This window comes from Caloenas nicobarica, chromosome 10 (assembly GCF_036013445.1).
Source record: "Caloenas nicobarica isolate bCalNic1 chromosome 10, bCalNic1.hap1, whole genome shotgun sequence".
Classification (NCBI taxonomy): Eukaryota; Metazoa; Chordata; class Aves; order Columbiformes; family Columbidae; genus Caloenas; species Caloenas nicobarica.
The window spans coordinates 9643491-9670941 of NC_088254.1; the positions used below are offsets into that span (position 1 = coordinate 9643491).

Consider the following 27451-nt stretch of genomic DNA (forward strand, 5'->3'; position numbering starts at 1 on the left):
ATTTTAGTGTCTAATACAGCAACATCAGTTTCTAGATGAGCAAAATCTGTCTGCAGAAGGGGAGAGGAGGGCAGAAAGCCCCCGGCCTACCTGCTCTGAGCTCAGCTGCTGCGCTCTTCCGTCAAAGCGTACATTTGGAAAATGGAAAAAAACAAGTAAGATCCTGGTCCTGCAAATACTGGTCAGGTTTCTGACAGGCTTAAACTTTCATACGTGCCTTCATTTACAGTAATGTGACTCAATACTAACTCCTTTGTATTACTTTTTGTGTGTTTGTTATACAGTGCTGGCCAGGAGCTCAACCTCTGCATCACGCAAAGGTGTTCAGAGCCGTTAGGTGCAAGAACTCCAGCAGATGGTTGTCATGGTCCTCGGTGGACATTCCCTGGAGGTCATCAGTCAGTCCATCTGAGTTCAGGTTTGTCAAACGATTCTCCTCAGTGTCTTCAAGTTAATTCTGTCAGCACAAGTTCTTTGCTTACGCAACTATTCTGGATCTGTTTGTTCTTTGCTTTAGTTGTATATAACCAACTAAACTGCCTGTAAGATGCCACCATTTTTCTTTCAGCCACTTTGCACAGGAGTCAGCTAAAATGCCCTCTGTTCATGGGCCTACCTACTGCATAAAGCGAAAAATTCCTCAGTAGGCGTTAAACAGGCACGTAACAAACCTGCGCCAAACCCTGTGCTCCGTCGCACTGAGGGAACACCAGGAAAGCACCGAGGGGGAATTACTCCTAATACAAAAATGGCTCTTGAAGAGCAGAGTGTGGGCCTCTGCTCTAGCTGTACACAACACAGCCCCATTTATTTCAAGTATCATGCTGGGGAAAAAATGTTAAACTTTTCTTTACTGCTCAGCCTGAGGAGGAAATATCTTCTTTACACAAAATGGGACCCTGATCCTATTTTGGGCCTCTATGCCATCTTATTTCGGGCCTGCTACTGAAAGCCAGTAACAGAAACTGACTAACACTTCAAAGGCTTCACACCGAAAAACCACAGAAAAAGTAGTGATGTATTTTGTTGTCTTTTGTTTTGTTTTGTTTTGTTTTGTTTTAAAGCTGACTTGATGGTGAGACATGGAAGTACAGACATAGCTTTTGAGGCCCAGTGACCACTTCCACCACAAAAATGCAACCTGGAGTCTAGCCCACTTATTTAATCTCTGTGTCAATTTAATCACATTCTGGGAACTAAATTGATTACGAACTAAATAATAAATTTGTCTTTCAGTTCCTGGTTTAGACTGAAAGCAACACTGAAATGATGTATATTTTTCCAATTTATTGTAACAGACTATGATCCTGTGACATTGATGCACATCTGTTGAACTTTATTCTGGTGTGTAGGCCCATTGATTTTAGTCTGGGACTGATACATACACACTGGCCAGAACATTTTTAGGTCTGGGATCCCCATGGGTTAAGCTCTGGACAGTCAGATGTCACAGGGTCCAACAAAAGATCTCAATAGAGGCAACCCTGAACCCTGGCTGTGTTAATACTATTGGTATTAAGTGGAAATTGCCACAAAACTAGAAAATATCACCAAGGACATTCACCTCTGTCTTCCTGTGCCAGTTAACATGCTTATTGATGTAGTTTTCCTGCAAGAAGCATAGCAGTTAGGGATCTAAAATGGATTACTTCTCTGTTTACTTCTGATTACAATTTTTACTTGTATTTTTCTCTTTTTTTTTTTTTTTTTGGATGCCCTTCAGAAATTTCCAATTAAATTTTTAAAATGCTTTTAATAAGAGGCAGGAACAAGAGAACTTAGTTTTTGTGGTTCTGATGAGAGGATTTATAAGGAGAAAAAAATCACCATCATTGTCATAGCCATTAATGTTCTGATTTTGGAGCAGTGGAAACTTAAGTGAAGACGCAGGTATTTTTGAAGTCTCTCTTTGGTTGGTGACATAGTGATTTACAAATGCTCATCTCCTAAATTTAGCAATGCCCTGTCTCCATGTGTGTATTTACATTATTAGTCATCTTCAGGCCCACATCTTCTATGATCGGCGTACGGAGGTCAGTCCTCCTTCCTTGCGTACCGCTGTCAGAAAGGGTACCTGCGCCTCCATCCCTTTGCCATGTGCTGCCCCAGTGGGCTGAGCCCAACAGTTGTGAATTCCCATCAGAATGCTACCAGAATTTGAGTGATTGGGAAAAGAGGGGCAACACAGGGGAAGGCTGAGCCGCCCTTGCTGTTCATGAAAGCTGGGGGTAAAGGCCCGTGGGACTAATGGCACCACCGACCCCACTGATGCGCAGGGGACACACAGGAAGGCAGATGACAAGGGGTGGCCCTGCCACCGCCCCGTGCCACGGCTGCCTTCCTCAGGGTCGTGTGAGCACCGAGGAATTCATTTTTTTTTTTAACAAACGAGCACTTCAGGAGCGCTGCCCGAGGTGTGAGGCCGGGGAAGGTGCAGGAGCCCCCGGGAGGAGCCGGGCGGCTGCGGTGCAGCCCGCTGATGTAATGCTGCCGCAGCTTCACGTGTCTCAGTGCGCAGCTCCGCGCTCGGTGCACCCTATGTAAATCATGCACAGCTACGTGTATTATATATATCTCTATCTATAAAAACCGTACACACACACATATGTGTTATTTTCGCCGCGGGCGCGCAGCGGGGGCCATCCCCGCAGAGCCGGGCCGCCCCGGGAGGAGCCCACCACCCCGCGGCGGGGGCCCGCAGGCCGCGGCCCGGGGCTACCGGAGGGGCCGCCCCCACCGCCCCGGCTCCGGCTCGCCGCCGCCGGCCGCGCCCCCGGCCCCGGCCCCCTCCCCGGCGGCGGCGCGGGGCGGCCCGTCTGCTCGGGCAGCGCCGAGCCTGCGCACTCGGCGCCCGGGCGGGCACGGCGGCCGCGGGGCGAGGAGCGGCGGCGGCGCGGGGCGGGCCGGGCCAGGTGCTGCGAAGCGGGGGAGCGCGGAGCGACCCTGCGCGGGGGCGGCGGCCGGGCCGCCATGCGCCTTGCCGAGGGCCGGGCTCGCCATCCTGCGGCGTAGCGGCGGGACGCGGCTCGGCTCTCCGCCCGTGATGTCCCCCGGGCAGCGGGGGAAGGCGACTCACTCAAGGGCTGCGGCAGAGGCCTAGTGCGCCCAGCGCCGCTCCGCGTCCCCGCGCCCCCATGGCCGAGGAGCAGCAGCCGGAGGGGCAGCCGCCGCGGCGGCTCGCCGGCACCCCCGCGCCCGGCGGGGCCCTGCCGGCCCTGGTGCCGGGGCTGCAGGGCTGCGAGGCCAGCGCGCTGCAGCACAAGATCCGCAGCTCCATCTGGTAAGGGCCGGGCCCCGCTGCGCCCCGGGCCGGCGCTCGGGTGCACGGGGGGGGGGAGCGGAGCGGGCGCGGGGGGGGGCGCGGCCCCTTTGTGCCAGGAAGCGCGGAGCCGCCTGCCACCCCCTCCCGGTCCCGTCCCCCCTTCCGCGCGGAAAACACGCGTGGCCGCGGTCAGGTGCGCCGGCTGGGCGGGCCGGGGCGCGCGGCTGCTGCCGTGCCCGGTGCTTGTTATTTTCCAGGCGGGAGGCAGCCTCCCGTGTGCTGCCTGCGTGTGCGCTCCTCGGGCGGGCGGGTGCAGGCTCACCTGCTGAGGGCATTTTAATTACTCGGCATCTTATACGGCCCTCTGGTTTTTTTATTGACGTTCACATGAGACCCCCCAGCACAGTGTTGATGCAGCAAGGAGTGCAGAGCGTTGCAGTAAGGGTGCGTTTTTCCAGCCTTCCTGTAAACCTCTGTGCTTCTGAGTTTCCAGTCTGGCGATTGAAATGCAATTTTGACTGAAACTTGTGGTGCTGGTTTGCAAGTTTCAGCACAGGAATCCGTTTTGTTTTGTTTTTCTAAAAATAGAAACAAAATTCGTAGTAAAGCAACATTTTATTTAAGAATATTTATTTTGTGTGCATTCCAAGGAGGTAGATTGAGTTCAGCTTGCCCTGCAAATAAAATATTCTGCTTTTAAAAAAATATCTGCAAGAGCCTGTTGTAGCATTTATATTTTCTGTATGTTTTTAAAAGCTGCTTTCGGCTGAGAGGGCTGATAAAGTATTGTGAAAGTTGGGAGTTATAAATATAGGTTGCTCATACGTAATGTTTTCCTTTATATATACATACCATATATATATTTACATACATGTGCTCGTCCTCATAAAAACATACTGATCTAGCTTGCATATTGCTCCATATTACAGTTAGATTTTATGGTTGGACTGATGTAGCTATAAAAGAAAGAATCTAAATATAATTTTTTCTTCATATGCTTTTACTGTAAGGCATACCGAATTTGCATTTGTTGTTTGGTTGTTGGCTGGGTTTTTTTTTTAATTTAAACAGTAAATAATAATTCATTGTCCTTAATCCACACTTGCTACCTTTTGTTTTGGTTTTCTCTGCAATGTGACCCAGAGAAGGAATACGAACTGCAGAATTTCCTGTCTGTTTAGATCACACAATCTTCACACCCTCCTAATTTATTATGGTATTTAGTGATGGCCTTTTTATATTTTCTTCTCTTTCCATGAACGTGCTGTTTGGAAACGAGCCTCAGAGAACATGTTTACATTGCGTCCAGATTAGGTATCATGTCCAAGTTGAAGACAAAATGGCTACTAAGTAAAACCTCTGCTTTTCTTATGGCTTTTCTTTTCAAGGAAAAAGAGGGTGTATGTTAACCTTTTAAATGAAAGCTGCTCATTTAGTTCAGGTAAACTTGATGAGTAGCCCGAGCCCGCGCTGGGTACAAAGGAATGCAGCGTTTTGGGGGTGTAGGTGGCTCTCCTGGTGCCAAGTGCCTGTGACCAGCAGAGGTGTTGGCAGCACCTTGCAGCCCTGTCTCCTGCTACTTTGACAGCCGTTCCTCTCCTCCGCAGGACTGTTCCTCCCTGGAACTCACTTCCTGCACCGTACTGCCACTTCCTTGCTGCTCGCAGGCAGTATCCATTCCCTGCAGGTTCTACTGGTGAAATGCAGTATTTGAAGATAAGGTTATTTTTTATAATAAAACCTTTTCTGTGATAACTTAAAATCTTTTGTCTGGAACTACTAGAAATTCTGTGTTTCTGTATTGCAATCAAGTGGTCTTCATTTCAAGCTGGAGTTTAATGTTAATTTGCATCTTCACGTAGATGTGGTGGTTGTTTGTGAGCAGCAAGGATGAGGAGCATTGCCAGGGAAGTCGTGCATTCCACACTCGGAGTAAACAGTGGAAAGTCTCCTTCTGTAGTTGCAGTTTGGATCTGCTGTTCTGTTCAGCAGGTGCTGTGTGCTGGTGATAAACAGTGGGAGAGATTGTGGAAGGCTGCTTGTGAAAATGGTAGTGCTCTATTGTTAACAGGGACTAGGTGTAATGTGCAGAGAGAGCTTCCTCTTCTCTGCCTTCCCTCCTCTTCCTCTGCTCTTCCCCTGCCATGCCAGTTGTGTCAGCTGGCAGGTTGGCCTGTTCAATTCCTCTGCTTCCCAAAGCGTTTAGCACATCTAGATTAGTACTCTTCCGTATTGTTTCCGTCCCCCCCCCGCCCCCGCCCCGCCTTTTCTCCTACAGATTTGTGCATACTGGATGTTTTTAGTTCATTGTTTTCTGTTTGTGTGTGTTTGGTGTTGTTCGTGTTTTTTTTTTTTTAAGAATGGTTTCAGTCTTCCAATTGTCTTGTCAATGAAAACAGTAGTATAGCAAAATATAGCAGCTACTGAAATACTGGACTTGAGGATCACAAACAAGCCTGTGCTTGTCCTTCCACTCTACAGATGAATATAAATATAGTGTGTGATGCAGACCTCGCACGGAACAATGAGTTATTAGTTGTCTCAACTCATGCTTAATTTATTCTGTTTATGAAATTTAAATGTAGTTTGATAGAAGTAGCTCGAGTAATTGTGAACATGTTGAGTGCCTTAAAATGAAACAACAGGTTAAGTCCTGCTGGTTAAAATTGCAGACGTGGTCAACATATGTACTGAAGACTTAAAAATGTGCTTGCTAGGAGTCCAGTCTGGGTTTCATGTTTGGTTTGGGTTTTTGGTCATTTTTTTGCATATAAAGTGACCATTAGTTTGGACTGAGGTGGAGAAGATAAAGGAGTTACTTAGCTGTGCTTAAAAACAAATCAGGAAGTATTTATTTGCATTGTAATATCACATACAGGTATTTAACTGCTGTTTGGTTACAATAATTGAAGTTCATTTGGTTACAATAATTGGAGTTCATCACTGTCCAACTGTATTTCTTTCCTGTCTGCCCTACTTGTACACATCCAGCAAAGTGGTGTCTTGTTTTGTTTCATGCTGTGTACATGAGTTGCTGAGGATGTGTTCTTACGGTGTCAATGAAATAGGCAGAAATAATATTAGATGTCTTTTCCCATTGACGGATTAGCAGTCTAGACGGGAGAACACATCTTTGGAAGCCCAGCCGGGCTGATTAGTGTCAGGTTGGGTGGGTTTGTGAGTTGCCCTGGTCTCGGCTGGCCACTGGGCCTTAATCTGCCTGATTTTATTTCCCTCTAGATTCATTAAAGCTTTCATATTTATTAATAGCTTTTTGTCCAGACGTTAGAGCCCGAGGCAGGAAAACCTCTCCAGTCAGCTGTCTGAGCCTATAGACTAATGGGGTTTCAATTAGTTCCTTCGGGTGAGGGTACTGTATTTCCAAACATGTGTTATTTGTATATGATATTTCTGTACACAAACACGTGGTGGTGAAGACACAGTCTACTCAATATTACATCAAGTTGCCAAAGAATATCCTGTGGCCGAAGACAGCCAGTGATGTTCGTATGTAGAAGCAGTGTGGCACAAGGACTGAGGTGCGGAGATGACCGAGGGAGGAAGGTGTCGGCTCAGAGTCTGCTCTTGCTGGCATGAAAGAGAAAGACCAACAATTCTAGGCAATTTAATCCCTCTGCTCACTGTATTAATCTAAAATCCAGTCTGTAGCAGCAAACACTGTAGGAACAGATGCGTTTGTTTTCTTGCTCGCTGTTGTGAGTAACTGGTGATGATTCCTCAATGAGTGCTTGCTTACTGTTGTAAAGAGTGATCTCGTGCTTGCATCTGCGTGCGGGTTGGCCTCAGCTTCTTTCACCTTGCCTGCATCTTGGCTCTTTTTGTCTCAAAGGCATCTATTAGGATTTGAATATAATAATTCTGCTTGAGAGATTAATTTCTCTCCTCCCCCTCCCCAATAGCTCCTGTGTAAACCAGGCTGAAGACCGGGTGGCATGGAGTGGCAAAGACAAACCGTTGCTTTTGCAGCCGTTTCAGCTGGATGTGGGTGTGGGTTTGAGATCCATATTTTTTGTCCTCAGATCACTCTTCTAGCTAGCAGTATTGGAAAACCACATGAGCTAGGCTGCACAGTGCCAAAATTATGTGTCCTAAGGCCCTGTTTGTCTCCTGTTGAAGGGGGAGTAGGAGATGACTTGTGCCCTTGTTAGTTTTGGGCTCTTGGTATCATGCTAGAAAACCAAATCAGCTGTTCATAACACCAATATTTTAAAATCTTTGGAAGACTCTGTTCTTTCTTATGACTTAAATAATTCCTGCTCCCTCCCGCAATCGCATCCATCACTCCTCATTAGGCATTGTCAGCAAGTGTGGATCGTCACTTAGCTGTTGGCAGAGCAGATGTTCCACAATTTGGGAAATGCCATTGAAATTTTTCATAATAGGAATTGCTACTTATTTGTGTGGTTAGGTCAGCAGAAAAAATGATCGATGGTCTTGATATTTTTAACAGAATACCTGACAGTGGAGAGAGAAGCTCTAGGGGTATGTATTTCAGGCTCTTTGCAAATGCAGGTGCAAACACCTTTTCTGGTAGTTTTCTTCTGTGGTTGAAATTCCTGTAACACCCTTTATGTATTTTTAAAAACTCAGATTTCTTTGAGTCAGTTTGGTTTAATCTGTAGACCAGTCCATCTGCATTTATTCTTCTTTCAATTTTCTGTAGCTCGGGAGAGGGAGAAAGGGCGTAAGAGCAAAGGGAAAAAACCTCTATATTTTGTTAAATGATCTGTCAAAATTGACTTGAACTTCAGGTTTCTCGTAACTGATTACAGACTCTTTGTGGTTATCCTGTGTCCCCGGCCCCAAATGCACCAGCCACTGTTCCCTCCTTCATCCTGATTAATTCATTGTTGGAGATGGGAAACAAATCTTGTAGTTCTTCAATAACAGACTACCAAGTATTGTGAGGAAGAGCTGATAATTATCATTGACAGGCATACAGGCTGCACTCACTTCACTACGTCTATGTAATGTCAGAAATGTGTTTACCTCCTTTGAAAAAGTACTTTGAGGCTCTTGGCTAAGAGATCCTGTGTAAAACTGCAAAAATTTCTTGTCCCTAAGTCAGTTTTCCCAGGCTTTATGGTTCCATTGTTCACAGGTGATGGTGAGACTTGCCTGTCCTGAATGTATTTCCCGGTGTGGTGTATAAGCTGTCAAATACGTAGGAAAAAATTGAGCTGTGGCCCATATTTTAGAGTAGTTCTTGATGATTTCAGGGGAGGTCAGGCTTCCTTGGGCAGAGCATTTAGCAGCGTGTCATTCTCCTTCACACTCTGCTTCCCCAAATGGATAGGAACAGAAAGTGGTATTTGTTTCATTTGACTCCATCTGTTTCTGTACAAGTTGATCGAGGTAGCTCCTTTGTAGCCATCGTGGAGAAAAATGCACTTCTGAGGTGAGGGCCATCTCCTACAGAAGACGTTCCCATAAAACAATCCATCTGATCACTTTATTTGCCTGATTTTTCTCTTACTATAAAGAAATTCTAAACTGCATGCCAGGGTGAAACCATCTGTGGTGCAGATCTCTCGAATCGGGTGAAATAAATCCTACACCGTTTGTCATTTTTTTCAACCTGATTTATTTTCCTGGAGGATGGCCGCTCCATCCCCTCCGTGGGTTGTTTTGGAGATCTTCCATTCTGTTGAACAAGGTCCAGGTACACCCTTTATCTATGACCACACATTCCTGTATGGAAGTAACCCTCCTTTTGGAGGGAAGCCCCCAGGGAAGAATTGCTTCTCACCAAAGCGGCTTAAAAAAGCATGTACTGTTCCCTGCTGAAATGCATCCTGTTGCTGGTGGGGAAGCTGCCCCCCGTGCCGGGATCAGGCAGGTCAGCAACCGGCACTGCCAGATCGGCGTGGGAGGAGAAGCAACTTTCCAAACCGGGGCACGGCCACCACAGTGGTAGAGTTTCTAGGTCAGCAGGTGTGGAAGCCAATTTGGTCCACAGGCATTTTTGCAAGGTTAGAAAATAAACCTGAGTAAAATGAACGCTAACCTTTATGTAACCTTTTGAGAATGGAGTTGAGGTTTTATTGAATATCCTGGCGCTGAGTTGGATGGAATAGCTTTGCAGAAAAAAGATCTTTGTAAATGTGCTTTCAGGAAGCGTGGATTTTTTTCACTCTTGCTCCTGCGTTCTGTTTGTCTGTGTGTCTTGAAACAATAGGATCTAATAAAGTATATGAGAAAAAACCTCAATATCCAAGTAATAAAAGGTTTGGCTAAGTTTTACTGCTGTTCATTTAAAATGCATAGGGGTGCATTAAATTGTTGACTTTCCAGCATCAAACATATGCAATTCCTTGTGTCATAAACATTTTGCTTTCCACCGCAGGAGTTCCCTTCGTTGAAGTAAGTCAGACGGTGTGACATTGTGATTCAGAGCAGCATTTCTAATGAGCTCTTAATAAGTACAGAATTGCAGGAGTGTCATCCCAGGCCTCCGTAGCTGGGTCGCTTGCCATTTGGGGCAGTCCTGTTTGATTTGTGTGTTTGTGGATGCCATTGTCGGGTGGGAGTCCAAATGTCTACCCGAAAAGAACACTTAGAACTGCCCCCCCACAATTTTTTGGGTGCCATATAAGTTAATCAGAAAAAATAACTGGGTGAGATGGCAGTACTGCTCAGGTTTGGGTGATCAGATTTCTACTGAAGCACTGATTAATCTTTTAATTAATTGGGGCTGGGGGTGGTTTTGTTAGTATTTTTGTGTGCGTGTGTTATGTGTAGTTTTGAGAGCAGGGGTTGAGCTTGATGTTTTTATACAGATCCTATAACTTATGTATGTTGCCTTCTCTTGTTACTCCACTTTGCCGCTTGCCAAACAGAAGTATTTGGAGAGAGGCCAGAGCTGCAAAATTCAGATCAGGATCCAAATTTGGATTTTTGGTTCAAGTCTTTCTAATATCTAATATTACAGAACCTCATAGACAAAAAAGGAACTCCTTATTTTTAAACTGTGAAGGTGAGAAGATGAAGGTAGCTTTCTAGCTTGCCTCTGGAGCAGTCCAGATAGAATGCTGGACTGTATGTGTGAAAAGTTATCAGTAGGTGATTCAAAAGGTAAATTGAATAGATGAAAATGCAGCGGGTGCTCTGTCACCCAGAAAGAGCCCAACCAGAAGGCCAGCACAAATTGGTACTTTCAAGCCAGTGAGAAGAATCCTCCAAAAACATCTAAAAATTCTGAAAGCACTGGGGTGTTTTGTTGTGTTCCCTGAGATCTTTGGGAATTTTGAGGGTTTGGTTTGTTTTGTTCTAAATGGAGTTAGCTGGTATCTCAATTTTAATGCTTTCTTGATTTAATGGAAAAAGGATTATCCGTCATCAAGTAGGATGCTGGTTATCGGCTGCTGTGCCATCAACAGGCTTTCAGTAAGCTGCCAAGTGTTTTCTGTTGTTGAATGTTTAATCATTAAGACAGTGGAAAAAACATTTGAAACTTCCCGAATATTTTCCCCATTGCTTGTTTTCGGTTGCTCGTGGTTGCTGCAGCGACATTGTAGGACATTGTACCAGTCGGAGGGCGGAGAAGGCCGGGTGTTGCTGCAGGCGGGACCCAGGATGGGTCTTTACATAGCGCTCAGGCCATGTGAGCTCTTATTTTTTTCTGATTATAACCTATAAACACACTGCAGGACACAGTGCATGGTGATTGCAGAGGCAGGGGGTGCATCTACAGATGTGGGTCTCTCAGGGTGCGCCTGTGCTCCTCCAGAGCAAGGGGTCCTGCTTAGTTTTTTCCTGGAGCTGGCTTGGGTTGGTATCACTTACTGATTGTCAGGTACTTCAAGTTTGGGAAGAAAATCTTGTTCCTGGGAATAACTCATTTATTAAATGAAGCATCTTCGTATCTCCCCCAGAGAGGAAATTAAAGGTTAAATGTCAAAGTCTGTGATTTATCGCTGTCCTTTTTGATGGATGGTCTCACAGGCATGGAGGCAATCTGTGTTTCCCAGTCAAAGATTCCTAAGTGCCATTATAAGGTTGTTGGGACTCCTGTCAATTAAAAACTTGGATTGCATGGGACGGCAAGAATTACAGTTCATTACTTTGGTTGCCTTTAAAGCAGTGATTTAAATTATTTTAAAAACTGTCAGTGATACAGACTATTGGAACTTCTTAGTATGAGGTTGTGTGGCCGTGTCTGCCTCAAGCAACCCTCAGAAAAACAAGAATTAGCTTGTGATCAAGATGTGCTGGATAGTAAGATGTGCAATTTGTTCTGCTGCATTTTCCTCACCTTCTTCTTGCCCTTGTTTAGAAACCAACTGAAAATACTTGGAGTAGTCTTTGTAACTTCAGTGAAAATACTCCTGTGTGCTGTATTAAAACACAGACTTAAAAGACAGTTACTCACTACAGCAAGTGGTAACTGTTTGAAGGCCTGTAAATTGAAAAGTTTTAACGTTTATTTAATTTTTTTTTTTGTGGATGGAATTTTAAGTGCTTTTTTAATCTGCTTTGAAAAATAGGGACAACTCCATCCTTCAGAACCACGTGCTAGTTTTATTGCTAATTCAGTGGAGAAAAGTACTTGAGAGACTTGGATGCTTATTAAGCCAAGGGAAGAGCTGGGCAAGGTGCTTCTGGAGGCAACCTGAAAGTGGCACTTGAGGCTTCTGCTTCGGGGCCGGGCGTGCTGTGGCAGCTCTGGTGTGGGTGTCCCTGCTGCACCCGCGAGGGACGGGTGCCCTGCTCAAGTGAGCTGTGCCTCCTGGTACTTACACAGCATCCTCCCCCTACAACTGCCGTCTCCCATGTTATCTTCATATTCAGATGCTTTGTGCTTCTCGCAGTGTTTCTCAATGAAAGGTAAATGATCGCTCCATGATCCTCGTGCTAATTACATGAATGTCGAGATCAGCCAGCTGGTGCGCAGCCCTTGCCTGAAAGCTGCAGCTCTTTCTGCTGCCATGGGACTGTCTGAAGCAAAGGCCAAAAATAGTTTGGAAATAGTCTTGCGGGACTTAAGAGACGGTGCCACAGGAAGCTTTTATCCAACCTCTGACAAAGTACGGTGTTCCTTTCATTAAGGGTACATAAGAAGTTTGCCTATTTTCTTTATGGTTTGATTTTTTTTTTAATTAAACCTGTTAGCATTTTAAACAACAAGTTGTATTAGGGCCTACATTGCTATTAGTGGTCATGTAAACGAAATAAATTAGTTGATATTTAAAAGACAGTTAAATTACTCACCGGCAGTAATAGTAAGCTGCACACCTGGAACCGCAGTGTGCTGGAGAGCTAAGTCAGCTATTGGCTCCAGGAGACTTTTCTGCAGAATTACCTTCATTATGCGTGATTCCAGTGGTATAGTTCAATGATTAACTCATAAAAAGTTGAGAAATTAATTGGCAGCCAAGAGAAAAGTGTATTTGCATATTTGCATCTTCCATTCATCAAGTGAATGAAGTGGGATTGATGGGTCTAGTTCTAAAAGTGTGGAATGGGATAATTTGGACAGAAACCATCAGTTGTATTTAACAAGTAGAGGTAGCTTACTGAATCAAATAAAAAAATCCCAAGTAATCAATGAATGTGCTGAAGACATAAGAAAAAGCACTTTTATTTCTTTTTACAGTAATTTTGAAATGCTGGTTTGTGTGCATTTAATTACATTGGATGAAAGTTTGTCTAGATGCAGTTTAGAGTGAAATTTCGGGTAAAAATTAATCTTATAAATTATAATTTTATCATGCAAAAGATGCTAAAATGCTGATCCTGAAGATTTGGTAACTTATAAAAGTCAGTCCCTGATCCACGAAGATATTCAGACAACGCTCTGTTATTCCTTACTTCCAAGTAGCAGTTAGGTGTCTGATTACCCCGTAGATATATACCTGAATGTCCACTATGAATAGTCAATTTTCCTGGTTAATAATGGTTAAAAAATTGTAATACTATTGATCTCTCAGGCTGAGAATAAATATGAAAAACAAGATAACTTTTTTGGTTTTGTTTAGTACCAATAAGTTTAAGCAGTCCCTATTTACCTTTCATTGCAGATATCCCCATGGACTGCATCTTTTCCTTGCTAGATGCTTACTTTGCTTGGAGGGATTAAGGAAGTGAGGTTCATGTACCATCATTTGTATGTTCAAGTCGGTGAAACTTGTAGGTTAATTAAAAAATAATATTTAGATTGCATGTACAGTGGTTCAGTGTGTGGAAGTCCTCTCTCTGTGAACACTTAGACACGTGTATGTACTGGGATGTTGTCAGTCAATAGCTCCAGATGTTCAGGGTGAAAATATTTATAATGGATGATTGCAGCACAGAACCTAATAATTGTTATTTGTCACTTCACGGTGATTCTTGTCACTTCAGAAAAGTTCTTAGTTACCACTGAATACTTCAAATACCAGTAGCTTTGTGGCAAATTAGGCCCAATGTAGGATCAGAAGATAGCTCGAGTAGATTGTATTCTTCTGGAAGAGATGGTCCTTCATCGAACTTGGAGAGGCGAGCTGCAGTTTTGGCTTGATTAGTTCAGCAGCTTAGTAAGGGAGTGGCCAAGCAGCATATAGTTCACCTTGAAAATTGAAATCAAACTGTGTTAATAATCAGGAAAAGACATTTTCATTCCCTTAATGCAAACATCTGCTCTCTCACTGGCATGTTTACGCATGATGTGATTCACAGGAATTAAAATCCAGGCTGATCAATTCCGTACTGCTCTCAGACAATGTCTCCTTCTGGAAAGACCCATCAGACAAGTAATTGTGGGTAACATTAGTGTGAAACTTTCATACAAGCATAGATCAGTAAATTGTTAGATGCTGAAAGATGTGAGCCAGCTACATGCTGCAGCCTACAGGTGAATTTTAACAGTGCACTTATCTCTCAGGGAATATTGTTTTAGTAGGTTTCTGTCTGCATCTATCTGAAATATAATTCTCTGGCGCTATGATTTTTGGAAAGTCAGAAGTTTACTGCAGTTTTTCTGAAATCTGTTCTTTAATCAAAGACAGCCTTTTCTGTTTCTGAGCACTTTCCTAAGTAAGTTGTGGTGTGACATCCTGGGAATGTTTGAAATGGACATATTATGAGTAAAGAATCCATGCAGATGTTCTGCAAGTTGTCTTATAAGGGTACTAAACTCAGTGACCTGTGTGGCTGTGGCTTCAGTACTTGGCACGAAGGCAGGTCACGTGCCCTCTGCTATGTTTTTAAAAGAAAACCATGACAATATCAAAGCTTTAAAAATAGGTATCAAAATGTTTATGGACAACATCATGCCCACAAAGTAGGTATGATACTTGAGAAGAAAATGGCAAAATTCTCCAGTTTTTTAGTCGTGTCCCCACTCGGTTGCCTACAGAGGTAGGATGGGCTGGCAGAGCCAAGTGTAGCACAGGCTGCCTGCAATGAACTGGCTGCATACGTTGTCCTCTGTTCCAAGGAGATGGAGGTTCAGTGCTGGTCAGATGCCTGCTGTTCATAGTTTACATTAATAAATTAGGTTTTAGAGGAAAGAAATAATCTGATAGACTCGCCTGTTCATTCATCACGGCTGCAGAGGCAGCCTAGCAGTGGAGGAGGCAATGGGTGGAGTGAAGGTGACCAAGTGGATGGTTCTCGTCTGCCCCACGCTTGTAGTTTATGCATCGTTGGCAGTGGAGTTGTCTGTTCTGTCCGCTGTGAAGCTGCACAGGCCTGCTGGTTGCCTCAGCCAAAGAGCTGGTGAATGTAATCTTGGGTTTCGGCACCTGGTCCTGCAGTGCAGGCTCGTGCAAGATGCTCATTTGACACAGTTAAGCTACCACCTAAGAGTGAGTGCAGCTGTGTTCAAACTCGGCTTTGTAGGTGCAGACTGAAAGAGATGCATGTAGGTATGAACTGACACGGCTTTAACTTAATTAAATTTTGTGCAGCTTTAATTTTAAGCAAGTGCAGCGTACAGGTTTAGACAAGCTCTTGAGTCTGCAAAGTAAACTAAAGTTCACCTGGGTTGCAGGCAATGGGAACTCAAACTTCCCAAACTAAATCCTTGAGAATTGGAGTAGCACATGTTCGCAATTTTTCTGAAGATCTTAGTTCGGGGACCAAAAATGTTTTAAAAGATGCCATTAGGATTACTATTTTTACCCTCAGAAACAGAGGGTGGAAAACTTACGGTTTATACTACTTTAGTATTTGATGAATGGACCTTTGAGGTAGGCAAGAGACTTCTGACTGCTCGCAGCTTAGTATTTGCAGAGACCGGGCAGTTTCTGTGCCTGGCGTGGGTCGAAGCCTGTAAGCAGAGGTGAGCGACAGATGCCCCAGGGTACAGGTGCAAGGCTGAAGGATGGAGGCCTGAAAGAACCTGTGGCAGCTGAACAAGAAGGAGGAATTTTTTGAGATGGGAAGCTGTATGACTGTCACCATCAGGCAGCAGTGCCATGTTCATCCTGCATACATTCAGCTTTTAAATTTTACACCTCTACAAAAAAGTCAAGGACTGGAGTAGGGTTATGCGATGTGCCAGCGAGCAGCGTGGCACAGGTCAGGAAAAGAAGTTGCTTTTCCGTGTCCATCTAGCACAAAAAAGTGACCCTTTTACTAGGCAGATGCTTGGAAGGTGTTTGTAGATACTCAGGGCATTACTCAGCATGAGGAAACCTAAGAGGTTGCAAGGATTGCATCCCCTGGGAGTTACCAAGGTCAGCACTCGGGTACAGGTTCCTCTTCAAGTGGAAAAAAAGGGTGCAGAGGAGCTCTGTGGTGGACAGCCATGAGAGAAAAGGGAGGAGGAGCAGAAATGCAGATCCAGAGATTGGTGCAGAAGTGGTACAACCAGTAGCAAACCTGTTTCTTAGCAGAAAGTAACTAGCATGGCTGTGGGTCATGGAAATGTCAAAGGAAACAATGAGAAAGGAAGAAGAAACGCGCCTTTTATCAGCAGGCTTCAATCTGCCATCCGTGCACCTACACTCGTGTTGGGAAACGCGTGCAGTAGGAAAGCATTGCTGTGGAGCTGCTCGCACTGGAAGCTTTTATAGTGGATTCAGCTGAGCTGCGTGTAACTATGTGCAAGAAGCACAATCCTGTACAGATTTGCACATTTATGGGTGCGTGTTAAATGTAAGCAGAGTATAGAACCATGCCTGTTTTCTCGTGAGCGTGTTGTTTCGCTTTGCCCTCAGCTGTCTGTAGCCACCGTCTCTGGAGGGAAGGGCAGCAGAGGGCCGGGTCTGTGCCCTGTGCAGGCTGTGATGCACAGTGAGGTGCTGCCGTCCTCCTCATCCTGGTGGCTCCACAGGCATGGAGGTGAAACACCTTTGTGCTCATGTGTTATGTAGCTGTGCTTTCCCCCTGCCCCTGGTTTTTATTTTTTTTGAAGTGCTGCTGAGGAGTGTCACTCCTTTAATTTCATTAGATGTCCTTTTTTAGAGCTATGTGGGACAAAGGCTTGAGAAAAATCTCATCATGCTTTGTAGCATCTCCAGTTCAGACCCTCTAGAAATACTAACCTTAAATAATAATGTTGTGGTTAGGCCTCTGCTGACCATGGCTGAAAATACCCCAGCAGATCTTTTAGCAATCTATAGACTGAATTCAGAAGCAACCAGTAATTTTTTTTTTCATAATTAGTTTTAAAAACAGAAGTTTTCATTGTGAAATATGTGAGCCGTTGCAATGGATGATTTGCCGTTTAGCCACAAACCTGCCTATCTGGTGACTGCATCCCTTCTTTTTTGCTTTTAGTGGAACACAGTTTAAGTTCCTACTCGAGCAGTCTGTCTTCTTGTAATTTTGTTGAGATCACCCTGTGCTTTTTGTTTTTAGCCTTTCTAGGCAATTGATCCTTGCAGACTGATCTTAGAACAATGCCCTGCAGTGCCCCATGTAGATTGTTAGTAATAAATATAGGATGCAGCTCCCCTGAAGTCATATTATCTCCCCACAGAATGTACAGAGGACATTGCATCCTTGGAATAGAAAGTCCTGCCTGAATATAACAATATGCACTGATTTTAATTCAGAGCAAGGCTGAAAGAACTAGGGTGAGAACTACATAAAAGCATTTTCTTTGTCATTAAAATAACTTATGGCAAAATACTGTATTCAAATAAATGTAAAAAACGCTCTAGAACTTAAGTGACTGTCCTGTAGCTGGAATAGAGCACCTGGCAGTGTGTGATTGTTACAAGTTCTTCCCGGTTATTTTAAGAATTGCGGAACAAGTCTTTAGTGTTGAATACAGCTAGATTTCTTCAGAGAGCTAAAAGAGATGTTTATAGACCTAAATTTCAGACATAGGTATTCTGATGTCTGCTGGCTAATTATTTCTTGGCAGTTCTTTACAATGGGCTACATTTGAGGCTTGGACATTTCATTAGCAGCCTTATCTTCATTCTTTGTTCAGCTGTTTCTATAGTTGGCACTATTTAATACTCATAAAATCATCATAGTGTCAGAAATTGTGAAAGGATTAAATCTGTATCCTATATGAAATATTTTAATTGCATTTATTTTAGTAATAAGTGTTGAAGTAATGTGTTTGACCAATTTTAACCTGCAGTAACTCAAGTGTTGCGGCACGCTAAACTATTACTTTTTTCAGCACTGTGGTGCAGCCTTGCTCCTCCTTGTGTCTGGTGGGAAACCGGTCCGGCTTATTCTCTTTGGCAAGTGGACGGAGGTGGATTAGGTTACAGGGAAGGTTGAATGGTTGCAGCTTGGCCTTGTTGCACTGTTCTATCTGCTTGCTGTGCTTGTTGCTTCCTGATTCTGCTGAGAAGAGTCTTGACTTGGATTGAGTTGGAGTCTGCCTTCAAGCCGAAAGAGCCGATATTTACAAATTGGTGAATGCTTGCTTTTTTTACTTTTTGAGGTCTGGGAGCTGGACACTTTTCCACATTTCCAGTGGACACAACTCTGGCTATTTTTATGTGCTAGGGAAATAAAAATACTTCAAGTGCTTCCAAGATGCAATTATGGTCCCTGTAGCTTCTATCTGGAGTAAGAATACATCTGCATTTGAATACTGGAAGATGTAATTTGTCTTGTGTTAAATGTTTTGCTTCTGTCTGCTTGCGTTTGTGCTAGGTTCAAGTGCCTTGTCCCCAGGGCGTGACATGGCATTGTCCCCAGGGGAGAGAGGAGTGCAGGTGGGGACGGAGCCCCTAGGTGGCATCAGAAGCCACCTGATTTTGGGGTCCTGCCTGCCGGAGGGTGGGAGTCCTGCCTCTGGGGCGCCAGGGCTGGCTATGCTTGCTTGTCTCTGTAACCCGTGCTAGCAAAGGCTCTTACTCCATTAGCTGAGCAGTATATATAGTCATCATTTCGCTAATTCAAACATGTTTCAACCTTTTGTAGCTCTGCTTTCTAAATATTTAATTGAAATGCTTTTACAGCCATTTTACTTCTTTATCAACGTGAGCCAAGCCAGACAATGTAACATGGCATATGTTAAGATGTTAATTGAGTAGCAGCACACATAGGCGGCTGTTTTGTAATTTTCTCCTTAGATGATCCTTGGCTCCAGTTTAACATTTCTTTGTGCTTCTGAATGGAAGGTTATATAAAGATATATTTAGACCTGTTAGTCTAAGAAAGAGAAGTATTAATTCAGTAAGATTAAGAATTAAGGGCTGAATCCTGCAGGCACCGCTGGGACACAGTGCTTGTCGTGATAAGGATGTGATAATAGTACGTTTCTGATAGTACCACTTACTGTAATAGGGTTGGTAATCCTTTTATTGAGTGGTTCCTCACAGCATGCGGAGTAAATAAATATTTTTTTTTAAATGTTGCCTGATGAGTTGTGGAAGAGATGTTGAATGTTTCCAGAAGGATGTGTGGTCAGTTTAATAATGACCCTCCCTAAGGTGGCTTTCAGGAAGATGGCTTTGCCGAAGCTGTCACTGTCGGTATTTAGTAGTGGAGTGTAGCTGGCTTTCCTCGGTAGCTAACTGGGTTTTTGCAAGAGGCAAAGAGGCAGCAGGGCACTGCACAGGAACAAGAGCCCCTGGGTGCCACCAACACCCGAATACCACCCGTGCCTGGGAGACACAGGCCTGGCTAGCGCTGCTCCTGTGGTATTGCTCCCCGCAGAAGCAGCCTTTCCAGACTACCTGTAGACCCTGTTGTTAAGCAGTTTGACAAACCACCCTTGGAAATTGTGTGGGCGAATGGCTGTTGCAGTGGGAAATGGAGGCTTTCAGGGCTGTGTAATTTTTAAAAGGCTGTGTGGCCGAAATAGTTCTTCCTTGGTGGACGGCTCTAACTGCTGTCTCGAGTATCGTTCTCATACAGAAGGCTTGTTTTCAGATATCTGAGTAAAAATACCAGGGCAGCAGTGTGTCGCCATACCAGGTTTGGGTGGTATGTGGGGCCAGGAGGGCACCATTGGAGGGGGGTTCCCTGTGGCCCTGAACAGCCCCAGCTGCTCTTCTTTAGCCGAACCTGTGCTGAGCTGTTGCTGGTCTTGTGCTGAACTCTCAAAAGAGAAAAACTTATGGGTTGGGTTGGTTTTGTTTTTTCCCCTTCTCCAGAGAAAGCTTTTTTTAATAATAAAACTTGATAAACCTCATCTCTGTCTTGAGTAGTTGTCTGAGAGGGTGGGTGGTTTTCTAGCTGAGATGGTAACTAGTTAACGCTGCTGATGATAAGTAACTACACACTGGGGTTTTCCTTTCTAGCTGCAACTTTTCTTACTGTGTCCTGTGTATCAGGTAATAATGTAGCGTAATGCATGAATAGTGGGAACTGGGGGCCCTGCAGTGGGGAACCCTAGCTGCTGGGTCAGGAGGTGGATCCTGGCTTTGTGATGAATGGCAGAGCCATTAGCAGTGATGGAAAGTGGTTCCTTTTCATAAATTGCATTAGCGTTTGGCAGAAATCATGTTTTCCCCAGGCTGTCCAAAATGTACCAAGCACACGAAACACAGCCACAGAGGCTGGTTTTGGGTGGGTATTCCAGTTTATGCAAATATTTGCAGTCTTGGACTGAAGAGGATACAGAGTATCTGTGGCAACCTCAGTGTTGGTATGGAAGTTATAATGAAAAAATCACTCTGGGCTTCCTGGGTTTGACCACCTAGTCAAACCATTACAATATTTTGCACAATAAATTGTGGCTCCACTTGTCCCCTGAATTTGGCTGAATGGGACTCATCGCTGAGATTGACATCTCCTCCACTCGAGGACTGAGCCCACTGCTAGTGCCTGAATGATGAGAGCCATGTCCCTTGGGACTTCTGGGGCTAGGAGGTCCCCTCCTTGTGACACTGCTGGCTTTCATGGGGAGTGAATGATCTGCAGTTGGAATGCTGATAAGGGTTAATTTCAGTGGCTGTGTGGGCTTGGAGAAGGCTTAGAGTTAACTAGGCAGTAGCTAATTAGTTTGAGGGCTTTCTTTTACCCCTTCCAACCACCTTCCTCTTTCTGGTCTCACAGGCATAAGGCTTCTCTATCTCTTGTGGTTATACGGGCTTCCACTGTTTGCAGCTTTAAGGAAATACTTGATGTGCTCAGAGCAACTGAATTCTGCCACCTCTTGTAATACAATAGTCCCATATTGCTCAACATAGCTCAGCTACCTATTCCTGAAAGAAAAGTATTGCTTAATTAGAGGAAGGTTGGCAGTATCTGGTTTTATGCCACTTTGAAAAAAAAAAATTACATCTCCTTCCCTTCTCCCTCAGTGCAAAGTAAAGCCAGCTGCACACCTGGAGAGAGAACACACTCCTCATTCTGCCTGTGCCACATCGGGGCCATGGAAATGGGGCTGTTTTGAGTAGAAATATATAAATAGGTCAGGGAAAGCAGATGCGCATACTTTGGCATAAGATAGAAGAGCAGTTTGAGGAAATGCTTTAGTCTGATTTTCCGTGCTCCCCCCCCCCCGCCCCAGTCTCCCCAAAATACTTTCGGGAGTTTGCAAACGTGACTTCAACATTTAGGAGCTTAAATTACTGCACCCTTCAAAGTCACCTTCAAGATTCTCTCAGTGGTCTTGGGCTTAAAAGGTTAAGTCAAAAGCTGAGGCTGCTAAGATGGGCTGGAGGCTTTCTAGTGATGCTTTCCACTGCAGACCCAAGGCAGCCAATGCACATTTCCTGGGAGACCGTGGGACTGAGGGTCCCCATAAAACACAGTGGCTTTTGCAGGGAGCCTTATTATTGCTCTCTCTTCTGCTGTGTCTTCTTGACGCTGTTGATCGGTGCTGTGGGAGCAGAGGTCACAACTGGGAGAGCCTGAACTAAATTTGAGAGTTTACATTTAATGACTCAGACTGATATTTGGAGATAAAAGGACAGCTCCAGGGGTCTCCTGCCCAGCTGTCTCCTGGCAACTTGCCTCTTTGTCTTTGCAAGAAGAAGATATTAATGCAAATGGGCACTCTTATCTGCAGTTTGGCAGAACCTAGCAGGATGGGAAGCCGTGCTAGCGGAAGCATGTTCTCCTGAAAAGCCTAGTGCGCAATGTCATCTCCAAGTCTGTAGAGTACAGGCTGTATTTGGACTAAGTTTGAGCTGCTCGTACCCTGCATCTCCTCATCCTCTATGATCCTGTTCTGCATTGAGCTATCTGTGAAGCCCTAGGAAAGGTTTGGGTACAAAAATGGGCACATATGCCTGAACCCTATTGCCTGCTGCCATGAGTGCCGCTTTGTAGTAGAGGCTGTGGATCTGCAGCAGCACAAGGACTGTGAGATGACATTTGGGTTCCCTTGTCTAGTGCCTGCGGTAGATGTGAGCATCTTCCCCCAGGCAAGGAAAAGCTCCCATTTTACTGTCCCTAGCATTCCCTGTTCTCACAATTCCCCAACAGCTCTGCTTTACTCCCTCCATGGTGTTCCCAAGTGTCCACCCATTGGATGGTCTTGTCTTACACAAAGTCACCTGAAGTGAATGGCTGCTGATGTATCTACTTTGTGGATTTGTCATATATTTTTACCTGTTGAAATTTTTTTATTGTATTCTGTCATATGAAGTTTTTGTGTGGGAAGGAGCATCAGTATCAGAAGCTCCTGCAGAACAGATTTTTAGACTGTCTAGTTTCAAAATGAGGTGATGTAGCAAAGCAGGACAACTGAGCTTCTGCCTCTTGGAGCATCTAATGCAGCAGTAGATGCTGATTCAGTGGCCTTGGTTCCTATCACCAGCAGACACTTTGCTTGTTTATTACTTTTGATTTTAGTGTATCCATCAGATACCATACAAAGAAGGACCAAGTATGTGTTAGCACCTGTACAAAAGTAAAGTAACTGGAAATGAGATGTTTTGTTGTGTTAACAGGAGATTGAATTACGTTTTATTTTACTAGGGAAAGAATCACTCCCTGAACTCCGAAAACAATTGCTTAGTGCTTGTTCAGTAGATGTCCAGCAGTAAAGAGTATTGGGTTTTGCATGTTAAAGCTCCTGCTCCTCGTCAGAACAATGATAAAATGCCTTCAGCTAATGCAGTCAGACCAAGCATGTGAAATCCAGCACCCTTAAGAAACACAAAAGCTGCTTATGGGTGTGTTTGTATGAAGTATAGTAAGGTCCGTACTATTTGCACTCCTTGGCACATGTACTGAGCTCATTTATGGCATGCTTTAACGCAGTCCCCACCCAGTGTCTTCTTAATAAGCCAATGGAGAGGTAATGAGACTAACGTGGAAAACTCCTAAATTGCCTGTGGGATACCAATTGTTTGCTATGTAGAGCTCTTCAGAAAACTAGAAATAAATGCCTTGAAGTGGTGGGATTTACTGGAGCGTGGGGAGAGGAGGATGTTAATTGTGTTACAGATGAACAAGTAAAATGCATCTGAATTGTGGAAGAGCTTACAATAAAAGTCACGACATCCATCTTGGCTGCTTTGTAACTTGGGATAATAGCTCCCAGTTGCAATGATATTTCATTTAAAAAATACAGTTCTTATATAAAAGAGCAAAACAGCAAGAATTCTACCAAACAGTTAAGTTTAGGATGAGTTGCTACAAAAAATAGCCAGAGGAGTATTCTTCCATAGACTAGCAGGATATTTCACAGCAGGAGATTAAGCCTGTAGTACAGTGATAGAAATTCTAATATGTAATATTTTTGTCATTGCTGTTTAGATTAATTCAAGATTTCTATTCTCTCTTTCTTCCCTCACGTCTAGCAAAACCGTACAATCTAAAGTGGACTGCATTTTGGTAAGTACAACTCCAGAATGCTTTTTAATATTTAATAAACTGCAAGACCAAAATAGATGACTCTGGAGACTGACAGCTATTATGAAGCCTTTCCTTAGCAGTGCTTTAAGGTACTGCTACTAAATGTGATCAAAATTAGTCCAAAATTGCCAAAAAGAGACAAGATGTATGTTTGGTGTTTGTTTTCCATGAAAGTATTGACCTCTCGTTGCCAGCAGCAAGTGACTGCTGGTTGTAGAACTGTCAGTATAGATACAGCACAAAAAGGTGACTTACTGCTTTTGTAAGCGTGATTTTATTAAATGCAAGATTATTTGTTGCACAGATCAGAGTATGCAAGAAGCTAATTGTGTCTTCAATTCCATTGCTCCTTAGACCTTTAATGACAATTATTGTTGCTTTTGTTGATGGTTCCTTGAAATAGTTAATTCATGGCCAGTGCTACATTTTAAGGAATGAACAAGATAGAACTGCATGTTTGCACAAAACCTGGCAGACTAATGTCGTGGTCTGTGAAAATCTTGCAGGTGTCATAATTATCAGTGTTTGTTTTTGTGTTGTCTTTGAAACTTGCTGACTTTAAAATGTGCACATCATCTCAGGTACTTTCCTAGAAATATGTAACTCTATAGATCCTGTTGTTAGGTCAGCTGTACTACTTAGGAAAGAGAGATCATATTTTTTTGAAGAAGGAAAGCCCTTGCAATGCATAAACGTCATCTTCCTTTGTGCATTAAAATAATAGGATCTAGACAGTGATAAGAGATTATTTCTAGGAAGCACATATTGAGCACTAACTCAGAAAGAGGATTTGTTTGTTTTTAAGAGTGAGCAGGCTGTGAATTTCTTTAAATCAGAGTCTGAGGTGGAAGGGACTGCTTATTCTGACTTTCTACCTTCAGCACTTCATCCAGAACTACCAGCGGGTAAGATAAAAAGATGACAAAGACAACCATCTGGATACTATCAAATAGAATCTGTTCAGCTGTATGGCTGAGCTAGATAAGAATACTCCTTAAAGTCATCTTATCAAAGGCTAATTCAGATGGCACTGAATTCTCTTTCCTTAAAATGTTGTCTTAATTCGTTGTGGTAAGCGGTTTAAAGTAAGCTGTATTGTTGTATTGCAAACAAACTTTAAACCCAGTTTTGCCTATGCTTAAAAATTCTTGGATGCATCCAACTAAAATAGCAATGCAAAAATGTCATTTTTGTCCACTTTATTCCTCATTGACATTTGTGGACACAAAGCAGGTGTCTGAAGATCTTAAATTTTTTGTGAGTCTTCAGTGGCAAAAGGACAAATTGCACTTGTAAAACTCTTTTAACATGAGGTTTTTCCACAGTGCAAAATGGGAAGTGGGGTAGGTGTTCCTAAGTAGCATTGGAGAGGGAGTAAATAAGTAAGAGGTTAACTGGTCATCTGCTTCTTGGAAATCTGAGAAAATTGAATTACACTAAGACTATTCTTGCCTTGAATTCTGCAGATTTGTGGACCTAGGAGGTCTCACCCGCTGGAAGGATGTGCTGTTTTTCTGAATAGTGCTCTTGGAATCAAAGCAGTCTCCGTAGCTTGACTTGGAACAGAGCAGCAGTGTCCTGATGGTCTGATTTTCTGTTCCAGATGCAGCCTTGTCTGGCCTGCTGATGAGTTCAGAGGAGCCCTGTCAACAGTGCCACTCTAGGTTAGCAAAGGTAGATCTAATGCTGTTCAGGTAGTTTAAAAAGGAAAATCCAAGACCAGAATAGTTGCAGGAAATAAAAAGCTGGATTCTGGCAAAACGGTTTCTGAATTTTCACGTGCTTTTGGAAAGCTGTGAGCTGCAAGGCAGAATCTGAAACTATGTTAAAGTAAAAGGCTGTGACTACATAGCTCCAAATAACTTGCGTGGAGCTTCCTTGCAGAGCTGTCCAGCTTTGTGCTGCAGAAGGGACACGAGCAGGTTGCCTCTTTGTGGGATGTCATGGGTTTGTCAGAGGGTCCTGTGACTGAGGTACCAGCTGCCTGCAGGATCCAACTCCAAGCTTATGGGCAGGTCAGAACATTTCCTTTAAATACACATTCTTACGTGTTTGGTTCAGATAGAAACATTTCCAGGGCCTTTGAATCGAGCCTCATGATGCATAAAGGGACAATGTCTGTCCCTTGTCTCCCTTCTTACTGTAAGGAGATTTGGGACCAGCTTTCAGTTATGTTGGGAGGTGCTGACAAGACACTAAAGCATTTAAACTTGATCAGTTTGCTGGCAAAACAAAACAACAAAAAAACGCCAATAGAGACAAAAACCAGACTACCTTTGTTGCCATTTGTGTTTGGTAGCACCAGTCAGAGCCACAGTGTGCAGAACCGCACACAAATGCTCTTTAGTACATACATATCCTCGTTCAACACAGGATAGCGAGAAAGAAAGAAATAGGAAGAAGAAACAGAGGTGATGGCAGTAGACTTTGTGGCAGCAGAGGACTACAGAAAACAGCTAGTATAAGGGCACTGGGACTGCAATTACTCATACAAGAGACCAAAGTTATCTGCCTTTTATTTGTTATACTGCACCACTTACATTCTGACATAACTGTCAGTTTCTGGAAGATCATAAGAAAATCATTGTATGCTGTGCAATCCAAAAGAGATAATTAGCAAGAATTGTGGTGTAAACAGCCATTAAAAATTCATTATAACATCTTTTTAACTGTAGTAAACATGTCTAGCAGTAGATTCTCTTATGACTTCGCTTGTTATTTTTGTTGCCACATACTAAGTGAACTCTTGAACCTGCTGTTTAAAATGGTATGTTCCATATAAGTGCTCAGCAAGAAGGTTAAGGTTCCCTTAGTCCTCTGAAAAGAGGTCAGTGCTGTGAGAGAGCCATGAAAACCGATGCTGCTGGTGGCTGGAGCAGGTGCAGGTGGGCAGGAGCTGATGAAGCAACGTGGCTCGGGCTCTTGTCACTTGTCTTGTTGGCCCTACAGGAGACAGGCAGAAGCTCTGTGAAGCTTTGGCAGCTGTGCTTGGACACCGTCAGTATAAAGCTGCCATGTGTTTTTAGGGCTTGTTTGGAATATTTAGCACCTGAAATATGTTTCTGCTTCTGTTCAGCTAGGGCATATCAAATGTATTTATTAGCAGCTTTTTAGAATAACAGGTTCTGTTTCAAGTATTATCTATTTCTGTTTTGATCATATTTCCAACAAACCACCTGACCTTGAGCAAATTATTTAACCTTTGCTTCTTGTTTCTCTATTCATGAAGTGGGGAGATGATTGCTTGACTACTTTGCTATTCTTAGCCCGGTTGTTAAATAATAGATGTTTGTTCTGCTGAAGTATGACAAGTTTTAGAACCAGTCTGCCAGTAGGTGCAAGTTACATTGCCATTGGCATAGCCTTTTTTACTTCGATTGCAGTGTAGTAATCTATAAATACTCAAAATGTGGAAATATGAAGATCAGTCCCTGCTCTTTAAAATAGTAGTCTTGCAAAAAGCTTGCAGCAGTGCCTCTGGCCTTCAGCTCCCCTTCACTGGAACACAAGGACAGAAATAACCTGTAATTCTGCCTTCACTGTGGAAATACGAAATAGTTCAAATTTGAATGCCGTTTTTCACTGTGTTCATTAGAGAAGTTGTAACTCTACTAATTGTTCCTTAGTATATTCTTCCTCTATCTTATTTAAAGTTTGGCCTGACTAAATATTTTCTTCTTTAAAACAATCCAGAAGCACATTCCCTGGACTTTTCCCATGGTAATCCCTTTTGACAACTTTAGGATTAAACTTCGCTAACGTTTGTGACCTGACAGTAGATCAGCAGTCTGATAAAACCAGATAGAGAGAACCAATCCACCAAGGTCAGGAAACCTTAAATGGGATTTTGTGATTCTGGAGACTCATGTTCCAATCTCTGTGTTCTCTGGTTCAAGCAGGAACATGAATAAACTCCTGTTTCCTAAAATATAGGTTAAGTCCTTAACGACATTCTGTGTTGAACTGATCTTTGTCTCTTTGTGCTGCAAAAAGTTTCAGTGAAAAGTTAGTGTC

The 27451-nt window shown here is 43.6% G+C and overlaps 1 protein-coding gene across 1 annotated transcript in view; it reads left to right on the top strand.

Moving 5' to 3' along the window:
- Window positions 1-2927: 2927 nt before the first annotated feature.
- Window positions 2928-27451, top strand: part of RFX7 (regulatory factor X7) — a 46279-nt gene continuing 21755 nt past the window's right edge. The window contains 2 exon segments of the mRNA XM_065641909.1: window positions 2928-3280; window positions 23383-23416. Of these exon segments, the coding sequence (XP_065497981.1) occupies window positions 3135-3280; window positions 23383-23416 (180 nt within the window). The 5' untranslated portion in view covers window positions 2928-3134.